Genomic DNA, 16,335 nt, shown 5'->3' on the forward strand with positions numbered 1-16,335 from the left:
AGCAGCACATGTAGTTTGATGCTCTATGGCAGAGGTGTCTAATCTGTGGTCCTCAAGGACTTGTTGGGACTACAACTCCCATCATCCCTGATTTTTAACCAGGCTGGCTGGAACTCCAGCATCATCTTGGAGCCACCTCTGCTGTACAGACCAAAAGGATTCTGAAATCCTCCAGAATCAAAGATCACAATTCATGTAATTATGGTTACATTTAAAAAATACATGGAGGGCTGCAAAGCATGATTCCTAAGCAAGCAAGCAAGCAAGCAAAATGCATGCAGTCCTTTACTTAAATTTAGAAACACAAAGATTGCTTTTCAGCATTCCTAATAGGCAATTTTGTGCAATGCCTCAAAGGCTCAACTAGATGTCTCTCTTCCAGTACGGATTAACTTTGGCTTTTGAGTGTCATCACACATTTACTCCATTGTGGTTTAACTTTTAATTCAATAGGAGGCTTCTAAATAAATGCCATTACATTTTTTTTCACTGCAGGAGTTGCCAAGAAGTGTTGTCTCCCCCCCATTTAAACAACAACAACTTGACAGACTTTTCTTTCTGACCTTTTAGCTCCTTACCAGGGAGAAAAAGGAAGAAGAAGAAAGTTATATCCTTTTTGCATTTCACAGGCCAGCTTTTTCCTGGCAAAGGTACTGTTTCCTCTGTAAGTACCTTGATGCTAATAGACGGCAATTGCCTGTTGTTCCTTTTAATACAATTTCATCCAAGAGGACAATATTCCAGAATATGTAAAGGACCAAGAGGTCAGAGATTATAGAGTGTGCTGGGTGCAGGTGTGCTGCCTTGAAAACTGGCATCCCCCCAATAACATTTTATTTTGGATGACACTGTTGTTGGAGAATGTGGAGTGCATCTCGCTTTCAAGAAACATCTCGAGATCAGCAGGTTGTTGGCATTAACTTGCTCTGCTTAAAGCCTACTGATTTCTACACGGCTGCTGCCATGAGTGCTGGAGGGAAGACTGCTCACTGCTGCAAGGCCCATTTCTACCTGGCCTAGGGGGCAGGGCCCACACTTACCCTGAACAGCTAAAAGAGGCTCCTGGGAGGCCACTCAGACATTGCCGGAACAACTCTTGGGTTGGGGCAACTGGCTAAAATGCTTAAAACGGTTCTAATTTTGGTTCCTCTGTTTCATTTTTGTTGGGTTGGTGTTGGTTAGCTATTTAGTTGGGGTTGGTAGTTACTTTAATTTGGGTATAACTGTAAATTGTTTACTATTATTATTATTGTTATTGATTTTTATTGATTTATTGGTTTGTTTGTTGCTTGTATAGGATATCTTGTTTTTTAATGTTTGATGTTTTGTTGTGTTTTATATGTTGTAAGCCAGCCAGAGTTACTGGGGAAACCCAGCCAGATGGGCGGGATATAAAATAATAATAATAATAATAATAATAATAATAATAATAATAATAATAATAATAATAATAATTTATTATTACCCCATCTATTTTTCTGTGCTCTACAACATCCAGAGCTGGGGAACCACTGGCTCTCTAAATGTTGTTGGGCTCCAATTACCGTATAATCCAGCTAGCATAACTGCTAGTCAGGGATGTATTGGGGCATGTGCAAAGTGCCCATTCAACATGCCAGCGGAGTGTGGCAATGGAACAGAAAAACATCAGACAGTTCCAGGTAGGGTCAGTCCCTTTACTGATAATATAATGCAGCCTCACAGCTTATAGGTTGCATGCAGTTGTAATATACAGTGCTTCCAGCAGTACGCAGGCTGGATCTAGACACATCCAAAAAATGTTTCAGAAAAACGTACTGTATTGTAAACCTCATCATGGGAAATCACATTGCTGAAAGACAGAACATCACAGCGCCATCTGGTGTCATGGCATTATAACGCATTTAAAATGCCTTTTCTTTTTCCACAGTCTTGTTGCAGTGTTCCAAGACAGACTAGGCTCTGGCCAAGGCAGTGGTAGAGCATATGCCCACACTGCCCAGGGCAGGCGCACTCCCGAGGGGTGCAAGGCACAGAGAGTGCCCTCCCAAGCGTGGGATAGCTACTTGGGTGTACGGAGCAGTGCACATGCCCTGCAGCCAGGGGTGAAGCGAGCCACAGATGGCGTACATTTGGCATGCAGCCCGCCCACAACTTCCAAGCCTCCCCCAGCTGTGAAAACAAAGGGGGAAGGGCAGAATGCCGCTGGCAAAGTGGTGCAGCTCTTCCGTTCCACCGACGACTTGGGGTTGGCTTGTGAGTCGCGGGCAGCCGGTGTTTCCAAATGTCAGCCCCCTCAGCGAAGGCACCTGGGGCGGACCGCCCTGACTGCCCCCTTCCTCTGCCCCTTGGGTCAAGAGCAAATTTGCTTCAAACACAAGTGCATTTAAACTTTAGATTGTGCTGACTCGCTCTCAGATGCTTGCTTAACCAATTGCTGGTGCAGGACAAACACACTCGAAAATCAACCAAAACACCTAACTCAACCCTTTCTTGTCCTTTCTCTCTGCATGCATCAACCCATATACATTAAACAGATGAAGGGAGTTGGAGTGCGGCTTCCTCTGCGGGACCACAGGTTCCCCACCCTTGCAACATACAATCCAGTTTTGCAAGTTTACAAGCTGTGTATATTTCAGCCTTAGAGATAAATCCTAAAGTTCCCTTCTCTTTTAAGGTGCCATTCCATCAAAAGGCAGTAGCGATTGTTCTCATGGTTCTCGCCACACATCACCATAATCCCCAAACTGTAAAATTGCTACGTTTGTATTAGCAGAGGGCATTATTTTCCTGGTGTTTTTCACCCCTTCTCTTTCACCCCACTGTCCCTTCCATTAACAGCACTGGTTACAGTGATTTGTCCTACTTTTCGCCATGCTGAAGCACAATTATTCACTTTAGCATATGGCTTTGGATTAATGGAAGCAGCTACGTTTTGCCATGGTAACTAATATGGCTGTAGCTCAGCAGCAGAGTGCACAGACGGCAAGCGAGAGGTCTCATGTTCAACGTGACATCTCCAAGTAGGGCTGGAAAAGCTCCAGCCAAAACTCTGGAGAGCCACCGCCACTCAGCATTGCTAATGAGCTGACTTTGCACAGACCTGATGACTACTGGGCTGTGATAACGCAGAGGTGGGATTTTCCATTGCATTATGGAACTCATTCCCTGAAATATGAGAGGCCCCAGCTTTTGAAGACGGAAGAAGTGCCTATTCACCTAGACCAGTGTTTCCCAAACTTGGGTCTCCAGCTGTTTTTGGACTACAGTTCCTATTATCCCGGACCACTGGTCCTGATAGCTAGGGATGATGGGAGTTGCAGTCCAAAAACAGCTAGAGAGACCTAAGTTTCAGAAACACTGACCTAGAAATTTCTAAGGTTTCTCATCCCGAATCGCCTGTTTTCAATTGCTTTACAGTGGTACCTCAGGTTAAGAACTTACCGGTAATTCATTCTGGAGGTCAGTTCTTAACCTGAAACTGTTCTTAACCTGAGGTACCACTTTAGCTAATGGGGCCTTCCACTGCCGCCGCATGATTTCTGTTCTCATCTGGAAGCAAAGTTCTTAACCTGAGGTACAATTTCTGGGTTAGCGGAGTCTGTAACCTGAAGCGTCTGTAACCTGAAGCGTCTGTAACCCGAGGTACCACTGTATTGTCTTAATGCTGCTACTTTAATGTGCATCTTAATAGTGGATGCTTATATTTCAATGTTTGCACAACTTCTTATACTTTGTCGACCATGTGGCTGCTTTGCTTACACAAACCCCACAGCAGCATGCGTTCACAGCCACTGAAAAGTGTCACCCAGACCACTGTGTGGCTGCATGTTGAAAAGAATCAGTAGAGTAAATCTTTGGCATTTGACCGGCTTACATTGGTCCTCTGTATTCATCCTGCTGCAGCTTCCAAAACCACCTGGGTGTGTCAGGGATTGGCAGGATGAGGAGGAGTGGTGGAAGCTGCCCGACCCAGAGCCCCCTCAGGGAAAGCACAGAGGGAGAGAATTTGGATCCTGGCTCCTGGTGGTGAGAAACTGGCCACACCCCAGAGGAGGGGAGGAGCTGGGAGGTAATGGAGGCTGAAAGCTTGAAGGATGACAAAGAGGAAACAGGTAGGTGCCCCAGTATAGGACAGGGACAGGAATCAGACTTGGCAGCTCCACCACAGAGCCACCTGGACAGATTCTGTGCTGACAGCCTGCAAGTCCCTGCTCCCCACCCCGCTCCCAGAACAAGGCGTCTATTGCATGTTACTGAGCAGAGAGCCAGGCAGAAACAAAGAGGGTCCCTTGGGACTCACCATTGACAGAGGGAGGGACCTGACACAGAGGGCTAAGGAGTGAAAGGGGGAGCTACAAGCCAGTCCAGGCAACTGCTTCATTAAGACAGGAGCAACCCTTAGAAGTCTCCTTGTGTTCTCTGTTCTGCTTCCTTTATAAATAAACTAACTCTAAGTTAGCCGGTGTTTTACTGGCTTTCTCTGATCTGCAAATGACCTGTTCTCCTTGTCGGCTCCCTGACAATGGGTCAATTCATCGTGCATCATACAGTGGTATCTCGGTTTAAGAACAGCCCTGTTTATGAACTATTCAGTTTACAAACTGAAGTAGTGTCCCGGTTTGCGAACTTTACCTCAGTCTAAGAATGGAAGCCGAACGGTGGAAGGGCACCAGCAGCAGGAGGCCTCATTTGGGAAAGCGCGCCTCGGTTTAAGAACAGTTTTGGTTTAAGAATGGATTAAGTTTGTAAACCGAGGGACTACTGTATTAGCATTTTACCAAAGTGCTGCTCAGAGGCTTGTCGTATTATTTCTCTCTCCACCACTTCTAATAGTCATTGTTATTCAGACCTCCAAACACCTCTATTCACTCTGTTTTGCTCCCTTGACACCTTTTAACCCCCCCCCTGCAATTTCTGTATTTTCTGTTTTGTTTTATTCTTTAATTCTCAAGAAGCACACATGGTTTGCTTTTCCCCCAGGGCAAAGAGAGCAATTGCTGCCCATTTCTGGTCAGTACTTAGAGGGAGCCACCGTCGAACCTTGGTGCATCGAGGTTTGGGATTTAGCAATACTGGAAAAGCTGATTCAAGAAGGCCTGATTGCTTAAGGGGCAAATTCAACATGACAAGGTTTCACAATACACGGTTTTCTTTTATTAAATTTCCAACAGGACACAAGGAGTTCAGAAAAAGTTCCTTTGCAGTATACATTTCTGTGGAGCGGGTAATGGACATGTATTGTTGCTCTGGTGGATACCTTGACAGGTTAACAGAACATCTATACAAGAAACATTTGGCCTGGGGTAAAGACCAGGAGAAATATAATTGTTAGATGGTTGCGTCTCTCCCCACTTTACTTTGTATTATTTTATTTCCTTCTAAAGAAAAGGAATTTTTTTTTAAAAGAAAGAAACACACCACATGATCACATTGCAGCCGCCTTTGCATGCTAATCCCACCCACTACTTGGAATAACTCTGCAAACAGCACTCTTTACATCAATCAGAGGCTTAAGAAGCCACTCGGGTGCCTGGGGCGGTGCACCCAGGGGTGGGGTGAGCTGCCCATAGGGGCGGGGTGAGGGTGGGGTGAGTCACCCATAGGGGTGGGGTGCACCGTGGGGTCTCTGGAGTCTGCCTGCCTCCTCCCACTCAGCTGCCCTACTATTGGGGGGGGGGAGGCAGTGGGCGGACCGTTTGGGCAGCATGGAGCCTGCGCATGTCCAAGTCCCTGCATCTCTGTCAGGATTCACAGAATGCTGTGTGAGATAGTAAGTCTGCAGTCTTGAGTTTGCTAGCTGATGCAACTGGCTGATGCAATCAGCCTGCAATACTTTCTATGGAAGTGCTGGGTCAAAATGACTCAGCAGTAATGTACTGACAGTTGATTGGCTGCCCTCGGTTTAAAAGGGAAACCTGTCCAGTGGTAAAGGTGTGGTGTAGAGGAGTGTGGTCAGAGAGAGAGAGTTAGATGTCTTCTTATTTGCCTTAAGGTGCAGCCAGGTACTCTGTTTGACTGTATGAACTGAACTGCTCGTGTATTATAGCCTGTAGATATTTGTATGTATAGCTCACAATAAATACACTGCACTGAAGAACCTGGAACTCTGAGCATTTCTGCTAAAGTGCTGCAGAGAATTCGCAACAGTCTCTCCTAGGAGAGACATGTGGCTTGGGCGTGTTGCAGGCCCCGCGGTGAGTGCCGTCCGGCATTTTGTCACCCCCTTCAGCGGTGACACCTGGGGCGGATTGCACCCACCACACACCCCTTCCTCCACCCCTGACATCAACACCAATAATCTTTTAAACCCCCCCTTGCTGTACGCCATGTACTGAGTATGTGTGCGTACATGTAAGTAAGCATCTGAGCGGAGAGAAAAACGAGGATGCTGTCGGTTGGGTAACTATGAAACGTCTCTTACCTCTGTCACAGCAAAGCTTCTTTTCCCACACGGTACAACCTTGTACCACTTGTCATGCAAGACATCCATGAAGCCGTGGGACTTATACTGGCTTATCAGTTCAGAAATATTTGAGGTTAGTGGAGAGTTTGGAGGAAGGCCAATACCATACCCTATGGAAAGACAAAACGCAGTGCAATTAGAGAGGCACAAACTTGGAAGACAACTCACGAGGTCACCCTTGTCCATTGTTTTGCCATGATGACCAAAATAATAATACCCACATTTTCCTGAGTACTCGTCAGCTTGCTTACATATTCCATGAACAGTGGATGTTGCCAGCTGGATGTCCAAACTGAATTAGGATTAATCCAATTTAAAATTCAGTGTCTATCCAAGGGTCTCCTGAGAGCAATTGATTGGCTGCACAGCTGAATGTGGGTTGCTGTTTTTCTTATAACGAAGCAAAGGTTCCTCTCCCTCCCCCAGATCATTAATTAAGGCTTTATTTGTCTATTAGTATCTTCATTTTGGCAATAAAAGTCCAATAACAGATGCTGGTTAGCCAATCATCATACCTTCAAAATGTCAACAAATTTGCTTCCCCCAGTTTCTCACACCAGCTGTGGGTGGAGGGGGGAAAGCATAACTTATTTGTCCTTCCTGATCCACTCCAAACAGATAATATGCAAGGGATATTAACCCTAACCCTAACCTACCTTGTAGAAAGAAGGTAAAGTACCCTCCCCCCCATGTTCCACAGAATAAAGTGTTCAAATATAAATGTTAACAAATATATGCATATGTATTTACTCAGTTCCCTGGAAAGCCATAATAATAATAATAATAATAATAATAATAATAATAATAATAATAACAACAACAACAACAACAACAACAATTTATTATTTATACCCCGCCCATCTGGCGGGTTTCCCCAGCCACTCTGGGCGGCTTCCAATAAAACACTAAAATACAATAACCTATTAAACATTAAAAGTTTCCCTAAACATGTGGTGCTTGGGATATAGTTTTGTGACCGGCGAACAATCAACAAAATTCTATACCTCCCCCATCGTGGACTGGTTCTAAACACACTATAATTCTATTATGCGAAATAGGTCGCTTGAAGATGAAATGTCTCCACTATTGTATGAGGGATTTCCACCCTCATTTGCTTTGTTCAATTTTGTTGTCCCTGTCAACCGGCCAAAATCAAGGATCTCTCTGTGTGCCACAGGAATAAGTGACAGCTATTGGCAAATGTGGAGGCTTTTCAAGGTCACATAAGTAATAATGAGGTAACCCAAACGGGGAGCTCATCAGAACCGCAAGATTGAAGCTATTTCCACCAGAGCAGTCACAATCTCCTCTAGTACTACTTCAGATTGTGTTGTGATTTGCAGACAATACAGCTGTTATTGTGCACAAATGTGAATGTGTGCGTGCATGTACACCCACACACCATGTGGATTCTTTGTCCCCCATCCCCCCCCCCGTGTATACACATAAGTTCATTTGTCTCTTCATCTACTGACAAGCTGGATACAGACAAGGAAAATGCTGTCATAATGACTGATGGGGGTGTTTGCAGAGGGTTTGTATAATGCAGAGGTGGCCAACTCCCAAGAGACTGCGATCTACTCACAGAGTTAAAAGCTGACAGTGATCAACCCCATTTTGGGGGGTTCAGGTCAACGTTGTTGAGCTTTTTTTAGGGGAGCCAAGGTTCTTGAGCTTCTTGGGGGGGGAGCTAGTGATCTACCACTGATCTACCACAGATGTCCGGTGATCTACCTGTACATCACGATCTACCTGTTGGACGTGTCTGGTATAATGCATAGCAAACCTCTTGTTCCTTTGCATCTAGAGACATTTTGAACTTCGGATCCCTGTCAGCGTGGGTTGGGTTCCCCCCACTCCATCACAGCCCCAAAGTGTAGCACTTTACTTTCCCCTCAGATGGAAATGATAACTGTTCTCGTATCTTGGAACAGAGGCAACGGCTTGCGCCAAAGATTGGGGCAGCGTTGCATGCATGACATGTGACGTCGCATCACAACGGTTGGGAGGAGGCAGAAGCAGAGCTGAACACAGTGCCAGAAGCTCCTCCTCTCAGGTGCTCGGCCTCCTCCTCTTGCCATTGGGGGGTCGCCTCCCCACCAAAAAATATTGGGGGGCAAATGAGCCCAGCCCTTAGGAGATGGCACCCTTGTCTTGCAGAAGGCAATGGGGAGTACTTGGAATGGAAGCTTGACCAGCTCTTTCTCTCATCAGAAACCAGCCATTGTGAATCATGGCTGCTTCCATCCTCTCAGCCCCAATGCGGATTCTATTCCTTGGTCACACTAAAGTGCGACAGAGTGCTGGGAACTACTGCAATGCACTCTATGTGGGACTACCTTTGAAGGTGACCCGGAAACTACAACTAATCCAGAATGCGGCAGCTAGACTAGTGACTGGGAGTGGCCACCAAGACCACATAACACCGGTCCTGAAAGACCTACATTGGCCCCCAGTACATTACCAGGCACAATTCAAAGTGTGGGTGCTGACCTTTAAAGCCCTAAACGGCCTCGGCCCAGTATACCTTGTTGTAGACAAAAATCTGCCCTTTTTTCCCTTATGGGGTATCCAAGAGCCTATATAGAGTTCTTACGTAGGTTCCCTATTGGTAGGAGAAAATAACAGAGGCCAACCAGAGAATATTGAGAAGCAAAGCAGCTAGTAAGCCTGTTTTGATCTGTTGCAACAGGGTCCTCACTCACCACACGCTGGAGGGAGGAGGAACCCAGAACAATGGCGCGCAAGGCAAAGGAGCGTCTCCATTCCTAACATTCAGCCTGGACACTGAGGTCCAGCTCCGAGGGCCTTCTGCCGGTTCCCTCACTGCGAGAAGTGAGGTTATGGGGAACCAGGCAGAGGGCCTTCTTGGTAGTGGTGCCCGCCCTGTGGAACACCCTCCCATCAGATGTCAAGGAAATAAGCAACTATCTGACTTTTAGAAGACAGCTGAAGGCAGCCCTGTTTAGGGAAGTTTTAAATATCTGGTGTTTTATTGTATTTTTAATATTTTATTGGAAGCCGCCCAGAGTGGCTGGGGAAACCCAGCCAGATGGGCGGTGTATAAATAAATTATTATTATTATTATTATTATTATTATTATTATTATTATTATTATTATTAGAAAGTGGGGCAGAATATTGGAAACTATTTCTAGTCAGGTGTATATCTCTTTGCATGTATGTATGTGGAGGGGGATGTTTGTGGTTTGCATTGTCATAAACTGGATGTACAATAACTATGCTACATTGCTTCCCACTAACTATGCATGTGAGTCCTGCATTCAAATGCCAACTCGTAGTTTCAGAGATCCTTTCAGAGATCCTTTGTATGGAGGGGTGGGGGAGGAAATTGGGCTGGCTGGGGTCAATGAGAGTTGTAACCCCAAAACAATGCAGGGTACCAGGTTGATGAAGGGTGGTACTGATAGGCATAGGGGTATGTTTATGTGTGTGTCTGGTAAGAAATAAAAAAAGTACATGTATTTTGCGTGCCGCAGTTAGTTCCCTGTCACAACACCTCTAAGTGCACAGAGAGAAGCAGCAGGTTCAGACTAGTAAAACAGAAGAAGCAAAAAGCTTTTATGCTTATTAAGTGGGTGAATTCACAAACAACTCTGCAAGTTGCCAGCGGGAGATTGCTAATTGCTTGTATAATCACCCTTTTTAGCACATGCAAATTCATGACTATTTGCGGCAGAAGAGTAGCCCACAAAGCCATGAGCAGAAAGCCAAGAAGCAGCAGGAGGTCGGCAGCCCCACTGCCATGTTATACAACTAGGAAATTAGGCGACGTTGTAGTGTGTGTGTATATATATTTATATATATATGGGTATATACACATGAAACTATATTTAGCTGGTTGAGCTGGCCTGCTCTAGGGGCTTGCCCGTTCTAATCAGCTAAACACACATAGGCAGGAGGGGAAAGTCAGGCTACCGAAAGTTTAAAGTCCAGTTCTAGAGAGAGGCAGGCAGGGAACTCAAAGAAGGCTCAGAGAAAGAGAACAGCATGTTCAGGACTTGTGCACTTGGATTTGGCGACTACAGATGCACCAGGGGAGTGAAACAATGGCCCAAAGGAGCAGAGGAAAGAGACCAGTTTCAATATGCAAACCAGTTCCTGGATTGCATCTCTTTGTCACACTACAGCGTGACCAGAAGAAGAAGAGAAGAAGAGTTTGGATTTGATATCCCGCTTTATCACTACCCGAAGGAGTCTCAAAGCGGCTAACATTCTCCTTTCCCTTCCTCCCCCACAACAAACACTCTGTGAGGTGAGTGAGGCTGAGAGACTTTAGAGAAGTGTGACTAGCCCAAGGTCACCCAGCAGCTGCATGTGGAGGAGTGGGGAAGCAAACCCGGTTCACCAGATTACGAGTCCACCACTCTTAACCACTACACCAGACTGGCTCCCTGACCAAAAACCCGAATGCTGGGCAGATCTACAGTTGATTCGAGAGCTGCATTAATGTTCTATAGGCTGTCCTGCAGGCTAACAATACCCTCATTCTCTGAGTGTTGATCCTTATGTCACCAAAACATCACCACCAACAGACAAGAGGAAGGTACCAGCAGAGTGCATGGGTGAGGAATCCCAAGGTTGGCAAAAAGCAAAACCCTTGGGTTTTTTGGGGGGGACCCCTTAGGTAGGAAATTGCAGAACAGCTAAACGAGGACATGCTCCGTGGCCACAAAACACTGGATAGTTCAAATACATAGACCCTCCAAGTGTTCCTATTTTCCAGGGACTGTCCTGGATTTTACAGAAGCCACCCTAGCTTCTGATTAGACCCCAGAATGTCCCACCTTTCCTTAGGAGGTCCTTATTTTCATCGGAGAAATGTTGGAGGGTGAGGAGTTATGCGACCCCTGAGCCAAGGAGATATACAACCTTTTGAAGACATCAGGAGGCAGCCCTGTATAGGAAAGGTGTATATATACCGTATTTTTCGCTCCATAAGGCGCACCTGACCATAAGATGCACCTACTTTTTTGGGGGGGGGGAATTCAAAAAAAATATATGCAGCTCTTGGGGGCTTTTGCAGGACGTGGGGGAGCCTCGCTCTGTCTCTTCCCCCACTTCCCGCAAAAGGCAGGAATAGCCGCGCGATGTCTCCCCAGGGCAGTGGGATGAAGGCTCCCCGCTGCCCTGCAGAGGCTTCGCAGGCTACCCCAGAGCTGCTTGACCCAAAGAGCAGGTCGGGGAGCAGTGGAAAGGCTGTGTGCAACCTTCCCGCTGTTCCCCGGGGCTGACGGTGGGGGAAGCGTGGCTTTCCCCCACTGCCAGCCCCACAAGCTCAGGGAGCAGCCTTTCCACTGCTCCCCGACCTGCTCTTTGGGGAAAGCCACCGCCAGCCCCAAAGAGCAGGTCGGGGAGCAGCGGAAATGCTTGTGGGGCTGGCGGTGGGGAAAGCCGAGCTTCCCTCACTGCCAGCCCCACAAGCCTTTCCGCTGCTCCCCGTGCTTGTGAGACTGGCGAGGGAAGCCCAGGTCCCCCCCCCTGCAGCCCCAGGGATCACACATTTGCTCCATAAGACGCACAGACATCTCCCCTTAGGTTTTAAGAGGAAAAAAGTGTGTCTTATGGAGCGAAAAATACGGTATATATATAATGTTTAATGTTTTGTTATATTTTTGTATATATTGGAATCCACTGGGTTGGGGCAACCCAGCCAGATGGGTGGGGTATAATAATAATAATAATAATAATAATAATAATAATAATAATAATAATAATAATAGCAGCAAGGTCCCTCTTTTCATCAGAGAAATGTTGGAGGGGATGTAACCTTTCTGCTTTTATCTGTGGAAAAAATGGAGGGTAAGTTACTGGTGCTGAGAGCCTGTGACTGCTGCATGCAAGCCATGAATCTAAAGGACATTTAAAACACACCCCAAGGATTCTTTGAGTTATCAAATGTGTGGTGCGTTTGCAGCCAAGGTCTGGGGGACCTCTGACTCTGCAGATGCCATCGATCTACAGCTCCTCTCATCCCTGACCACTGGCCATGCTGAATACAGCTGATAAGAGTTCCCCAGCCCTGGCTTAAGCCTTGCAATATGAGGTGTCAAGGGATTCGGTAATCTGAGACAGCAGCTACCATGTCATTATTCATCCACAGCAACGGAGAGTTTAAAATGGCTTTTCAAACTGTCAGGTTGGACCGCAGCACCGCCAAAGTCTTTAAAATGGCAGTGCTCGAGTTACAGATAGAACCACTCGACTTTTCTTGGCTTCATTTAGCACATCAAGTGGCTGAAAGTGTGCTTGGTCCAGCTCAGAGGTCGATGGATGTGCAGTTTGATAGATTGTTGCAGAAAGCGGGGGACGGGAAATGGGGAAAGGGCATGAATCACGTCCAGCTTGGATCATTCTTCCCAGGAGAGTGAAGAAGCCCAAAGTCTAACGGCTCCTATTATGGTCCATGGTGGTTATGTAACTGTTGCTGGTCCTTCAAGCCGTTCTTTTGAGTTTCCTTCATGTCAGCCTCAAGGTAGCACAGTGGTGGGAGAGGCAGAGGAAGAAAATGAGCCACTTAACTCAAAGCACCCATTTGGTTGAAAAGTCAATACGTCTGTTTGGAACAGGTATTGGGGGAACCCAATTTAGGGTGCAGTTGTGCACCAACAGCACCAGTGAAACCAGGACTCTGAGTCGTGAACCACTGGAACTTTAGCAAGCGCCTTCAGTTGCAATCCTGTACCACACACACATTTACTTGGAGTAAATCCAATTGAACTCACCGAGACTTCTGAGTAGACATGTGTTGGATTGAGCTGTTTTGTCATTTAATGCCCAGACAAACCCCCAAAACCTGATTATAAAAGAAGTGAGATGTACTGGAAATGATGGAAGTGATTGATGTTGTGACAAATATCAGTGACGGTAATGGATGGCAGGCAGCCTGAAATAATCCCAGAGAGGAAAACATACAACAGCAGCACAGTCTCATGTCTATTCAGAAGTAATCCCCGTTGAGTTCAATGGAACTTACTCCCAGGTAAGTGAGTTAAGGATTTCAGCCAAGACGGCTTTGGCTTGTATCTAATGTTAGCATAGAACCACCGAAATCCAATGTAGCACAGATCCACTGAGATTAAACAATATTTTTAAATTTGGTCCATTCAGTTCAATGGTATACAGCCTTTTGATTCCTGAGGCTGAATTGATGGCTCATTACACAGCCCCAAGACTTACTGCTTTTCATGCTACATCCTGGGCTGTCGCTTATTTATTTACTTGTATTTAAAACTTTAAATGATTGCTATTCTTGTACTGTTTTCAATACTGAAATGCTTCGAATTTTATTATTGTAAGACGTCTGGTGGGCTTGTGTAAAAGAGAGAGAATCATAGAATTGTAGAGTTGGAAGGGACCACGAGGATCATCTAATCCAACCCCTTGCAATGCAGAAATATTTTGCCCAATGTGGGGATCAAACCCCCAACCCTGGGATTAAGAGTCTCATGCTCTACTGACTGTTAGGCTTCGGGGAATTGGCTTCCTCCCCCGTGGCCGTAAATGAGCAGATCAACAAAAGGGAATTCTTACCAGTTTGTTTCTTTAATAAACACAGCGAAGGACAAAAGAAAGCAACTAACCAGAATGGTGGTGCTCCCAATTAAGGTCTCTCTCCTCTCCATCCCTATTAATCCACTTTGCTCCCACATTTTGTAATCTGAGCTTGTACCCTCTGTGCTTTCTGTTCTGACACTCTCTGAGTTCTCCAGGACTGTGGGGAAGGGGGTGGATACTATCCAGAGACTATGAATCTGTTAACTCTCTCTCTCCCAGTGCTTCTTCTCCAACTGTTCCCCATTCAATATCCCCCAGCTTCTGCCTTCTGAACTATGCCCCTCTGCAAACCACTGTTCCAAATCTATACTGTCCTCTTGCTCCTGGGAAGATCCAGGATCAGGGGGAGGGGGTGGCTCCCACTATTCTTCCTAAGTGCAGCCCTCCTCTGGGGTAGCACACTGACTGAGCTACCCCAGTTAGCTGGATGTATGTATAAGTAATAAGGAATAACTGAGTGCCCATACACATTTGTAGAAAGATATTTCCTACCTTCAATAGCAAATGGTTTCCCCACTGTCAAAAGTTTGCAGTCGGCATCTATTGACACTTCATAATCCAGGAGAGCTTTGTCCATGATGAAGGCATCTAGTATCTCTGGATCATGCCTGTAAGTCAAAGCATAAAACCACCACCACCGGGAAAAATCACTTGATAAGGAACAAGAAGCTATTCCGCTGTATTCATCTGCAGAGGCCTTATTGTTTCTGGATGGAAATTCTGGATCTATTTTAGCTAATCCTCAGGAAGCCTTTAACATAAACACTGTACAAAATCAAACAGAAATCTAATTTATAAGTCAATAAACACAAGTGCTTGATGCTGATGTCAGAACACATAGTAGTCAATCGATTTATTTATCTGATTTTTTGGTGTGTGTTTTTTAAAAAAAACACACCTCTACGAATTGAAGCGAAGTTGGTTTATAAATGCTTAAAAATGCATTTTATCTAAAATATAATTAAAAAATAACCAGAGATTATTTTAAAGGAAATGGGTAATATTTTTTTTTGAAAAAAACAATTAAAGGTTGTCTGGAAGGATTCCTTAAATAAAAATGATTTGATGGGTCCAGAAGGCTAAAAATATATTGGCCACAACAAACCTGTAGTTAAGAATTTCAGTGGGAAATATTTAAAGGCATGTATAATTCATTACAATTGATGGAGCTTTCAAGTACTTAACTTTGACTTTGAGTTCATAGAGCATTGTACAGACTTCTCTGGTGGCTTAGCTTTGATGGTTTTTAGTAATCTCTGCCAATTTACACAGGCTAAGCATCTAGGTGGAACTGAGCCAAACGGTGGCAATTAAGTCAATCTATAGGAAACCTACCAGATCCCAAAGGTCCACCTCGAGATACAGTATCTTTATGTGAAATTGCAATGTGCACTTACTTCAGGTATTCCACTCCATCGGGAGTTGCAGGCACATTGAATCTTTTCATGTACTCGTGCATGTCTGGAAAGCTTTGCTTGAAATAATCTTCCGCACTGCTTTCTCGCACAGTTCCAAAGCGAAACCCTTGTGAAGGGTGGTGCAGCTAAGGAAAAACGCGGAAACATTTTTTTTTCAAAAAAGATGAAGGAATATGTATTATGATTTCTATGTCCAGGGCAGCTGTCTACCAGCTCTATCTGGTATGCAGACTGAGACCCTACCTGCCTGCAGAATGTCTCGTCAGAGTGGTGCATGCTCTGCTTATCTCCCACTTCGACTATTGTAACGTGCTCTATGTGGGGCTACCTTTGAAGGTGACCCAGAAACTGCAACTAATCCAGAATGCAGCAGCTAGACTGGTGACTGGGAGCGGCCACCAAAACCACATAAAACTGGTCTTGAAAGACTTACTTTGGCTCCCAGTACGTTTCCGAGCACAATTCAAATTCAGCCCAGTATACCTGAAGGAGCGTCTCCACCCCCATCGTTCTGCCCAAACACTGAGGTCCAGCTCTGAGAGCCTTTTGCCAGTTCCCTCACTGTGAGAAGTGATGTTACAGGGAACCAGGCAGAGGACCTTCTTGGTAGTGGCACCCGCCTTGTAGAACACCCTCCCATCAGGGAGTATAAATTATTATTATTATTATTTCATTCATGGGTGAGGAACCTCTGGCCTTTATTATGCTGTTGGACACCAACTCCCACCAGTCCTAGCTAGTTTGTCTAACCATCTGGCATGATGGGTCCTGTAGTCATAGAATCATATTATCATATAATTGTAAAGTTGGATGGGACCACTAGGGTCATCTAGTCCAACCCCCTGCAATGCAGGAAACTTTAGCCCAGCGTGGGGCTCAAACCCATAACTCTGCT

At 45.5% G+C, this 16,335-nt stretch overlaps 1 protein-coding gene across 1 annotated transcript in view; it reads right to left on the minus strand.

Moving 5' to 3' along the window:
- The window catches only part of GRIN3A (glutamate ionotropic receptor NMDA type subunit 3A), a 98,153-nt gene that overhangs the window by 15,565 nt on the left and 66,253 nt on the right, over positions 1–16,335 (minus strand). The window contains exons 4-6 of the mRNA XM_081176195.1: positions 15,420–15,565; positions 14,515–14,630; positions 6,404–6,555 (exon numbers count right to left, since the gene is read on the minus strand). Coding sequence (XP_081032321.1) covers positions 6,404–6,555; positions 14,515–14,630; positions 15,420–15,565 — 414 coding nt within the window. The remainder of the gene's footprint in view (positions 1–6,403; positions 6,556–14,514; positions 14,631–15,419; positions 15,566–16,335) is intronic.

Source organism: Podarcis bocagei (genome assembly GCF_964188305.1).
Source record: "Podarcis bocagei genome assembly, chromosome: 17".
NCBI classification, from domain to species: Eukaryota; Metazoa; Chordata; class Lepidosauria; order Squamata; family Lacertidae; genus Podarcis; species Podarcis bocagei.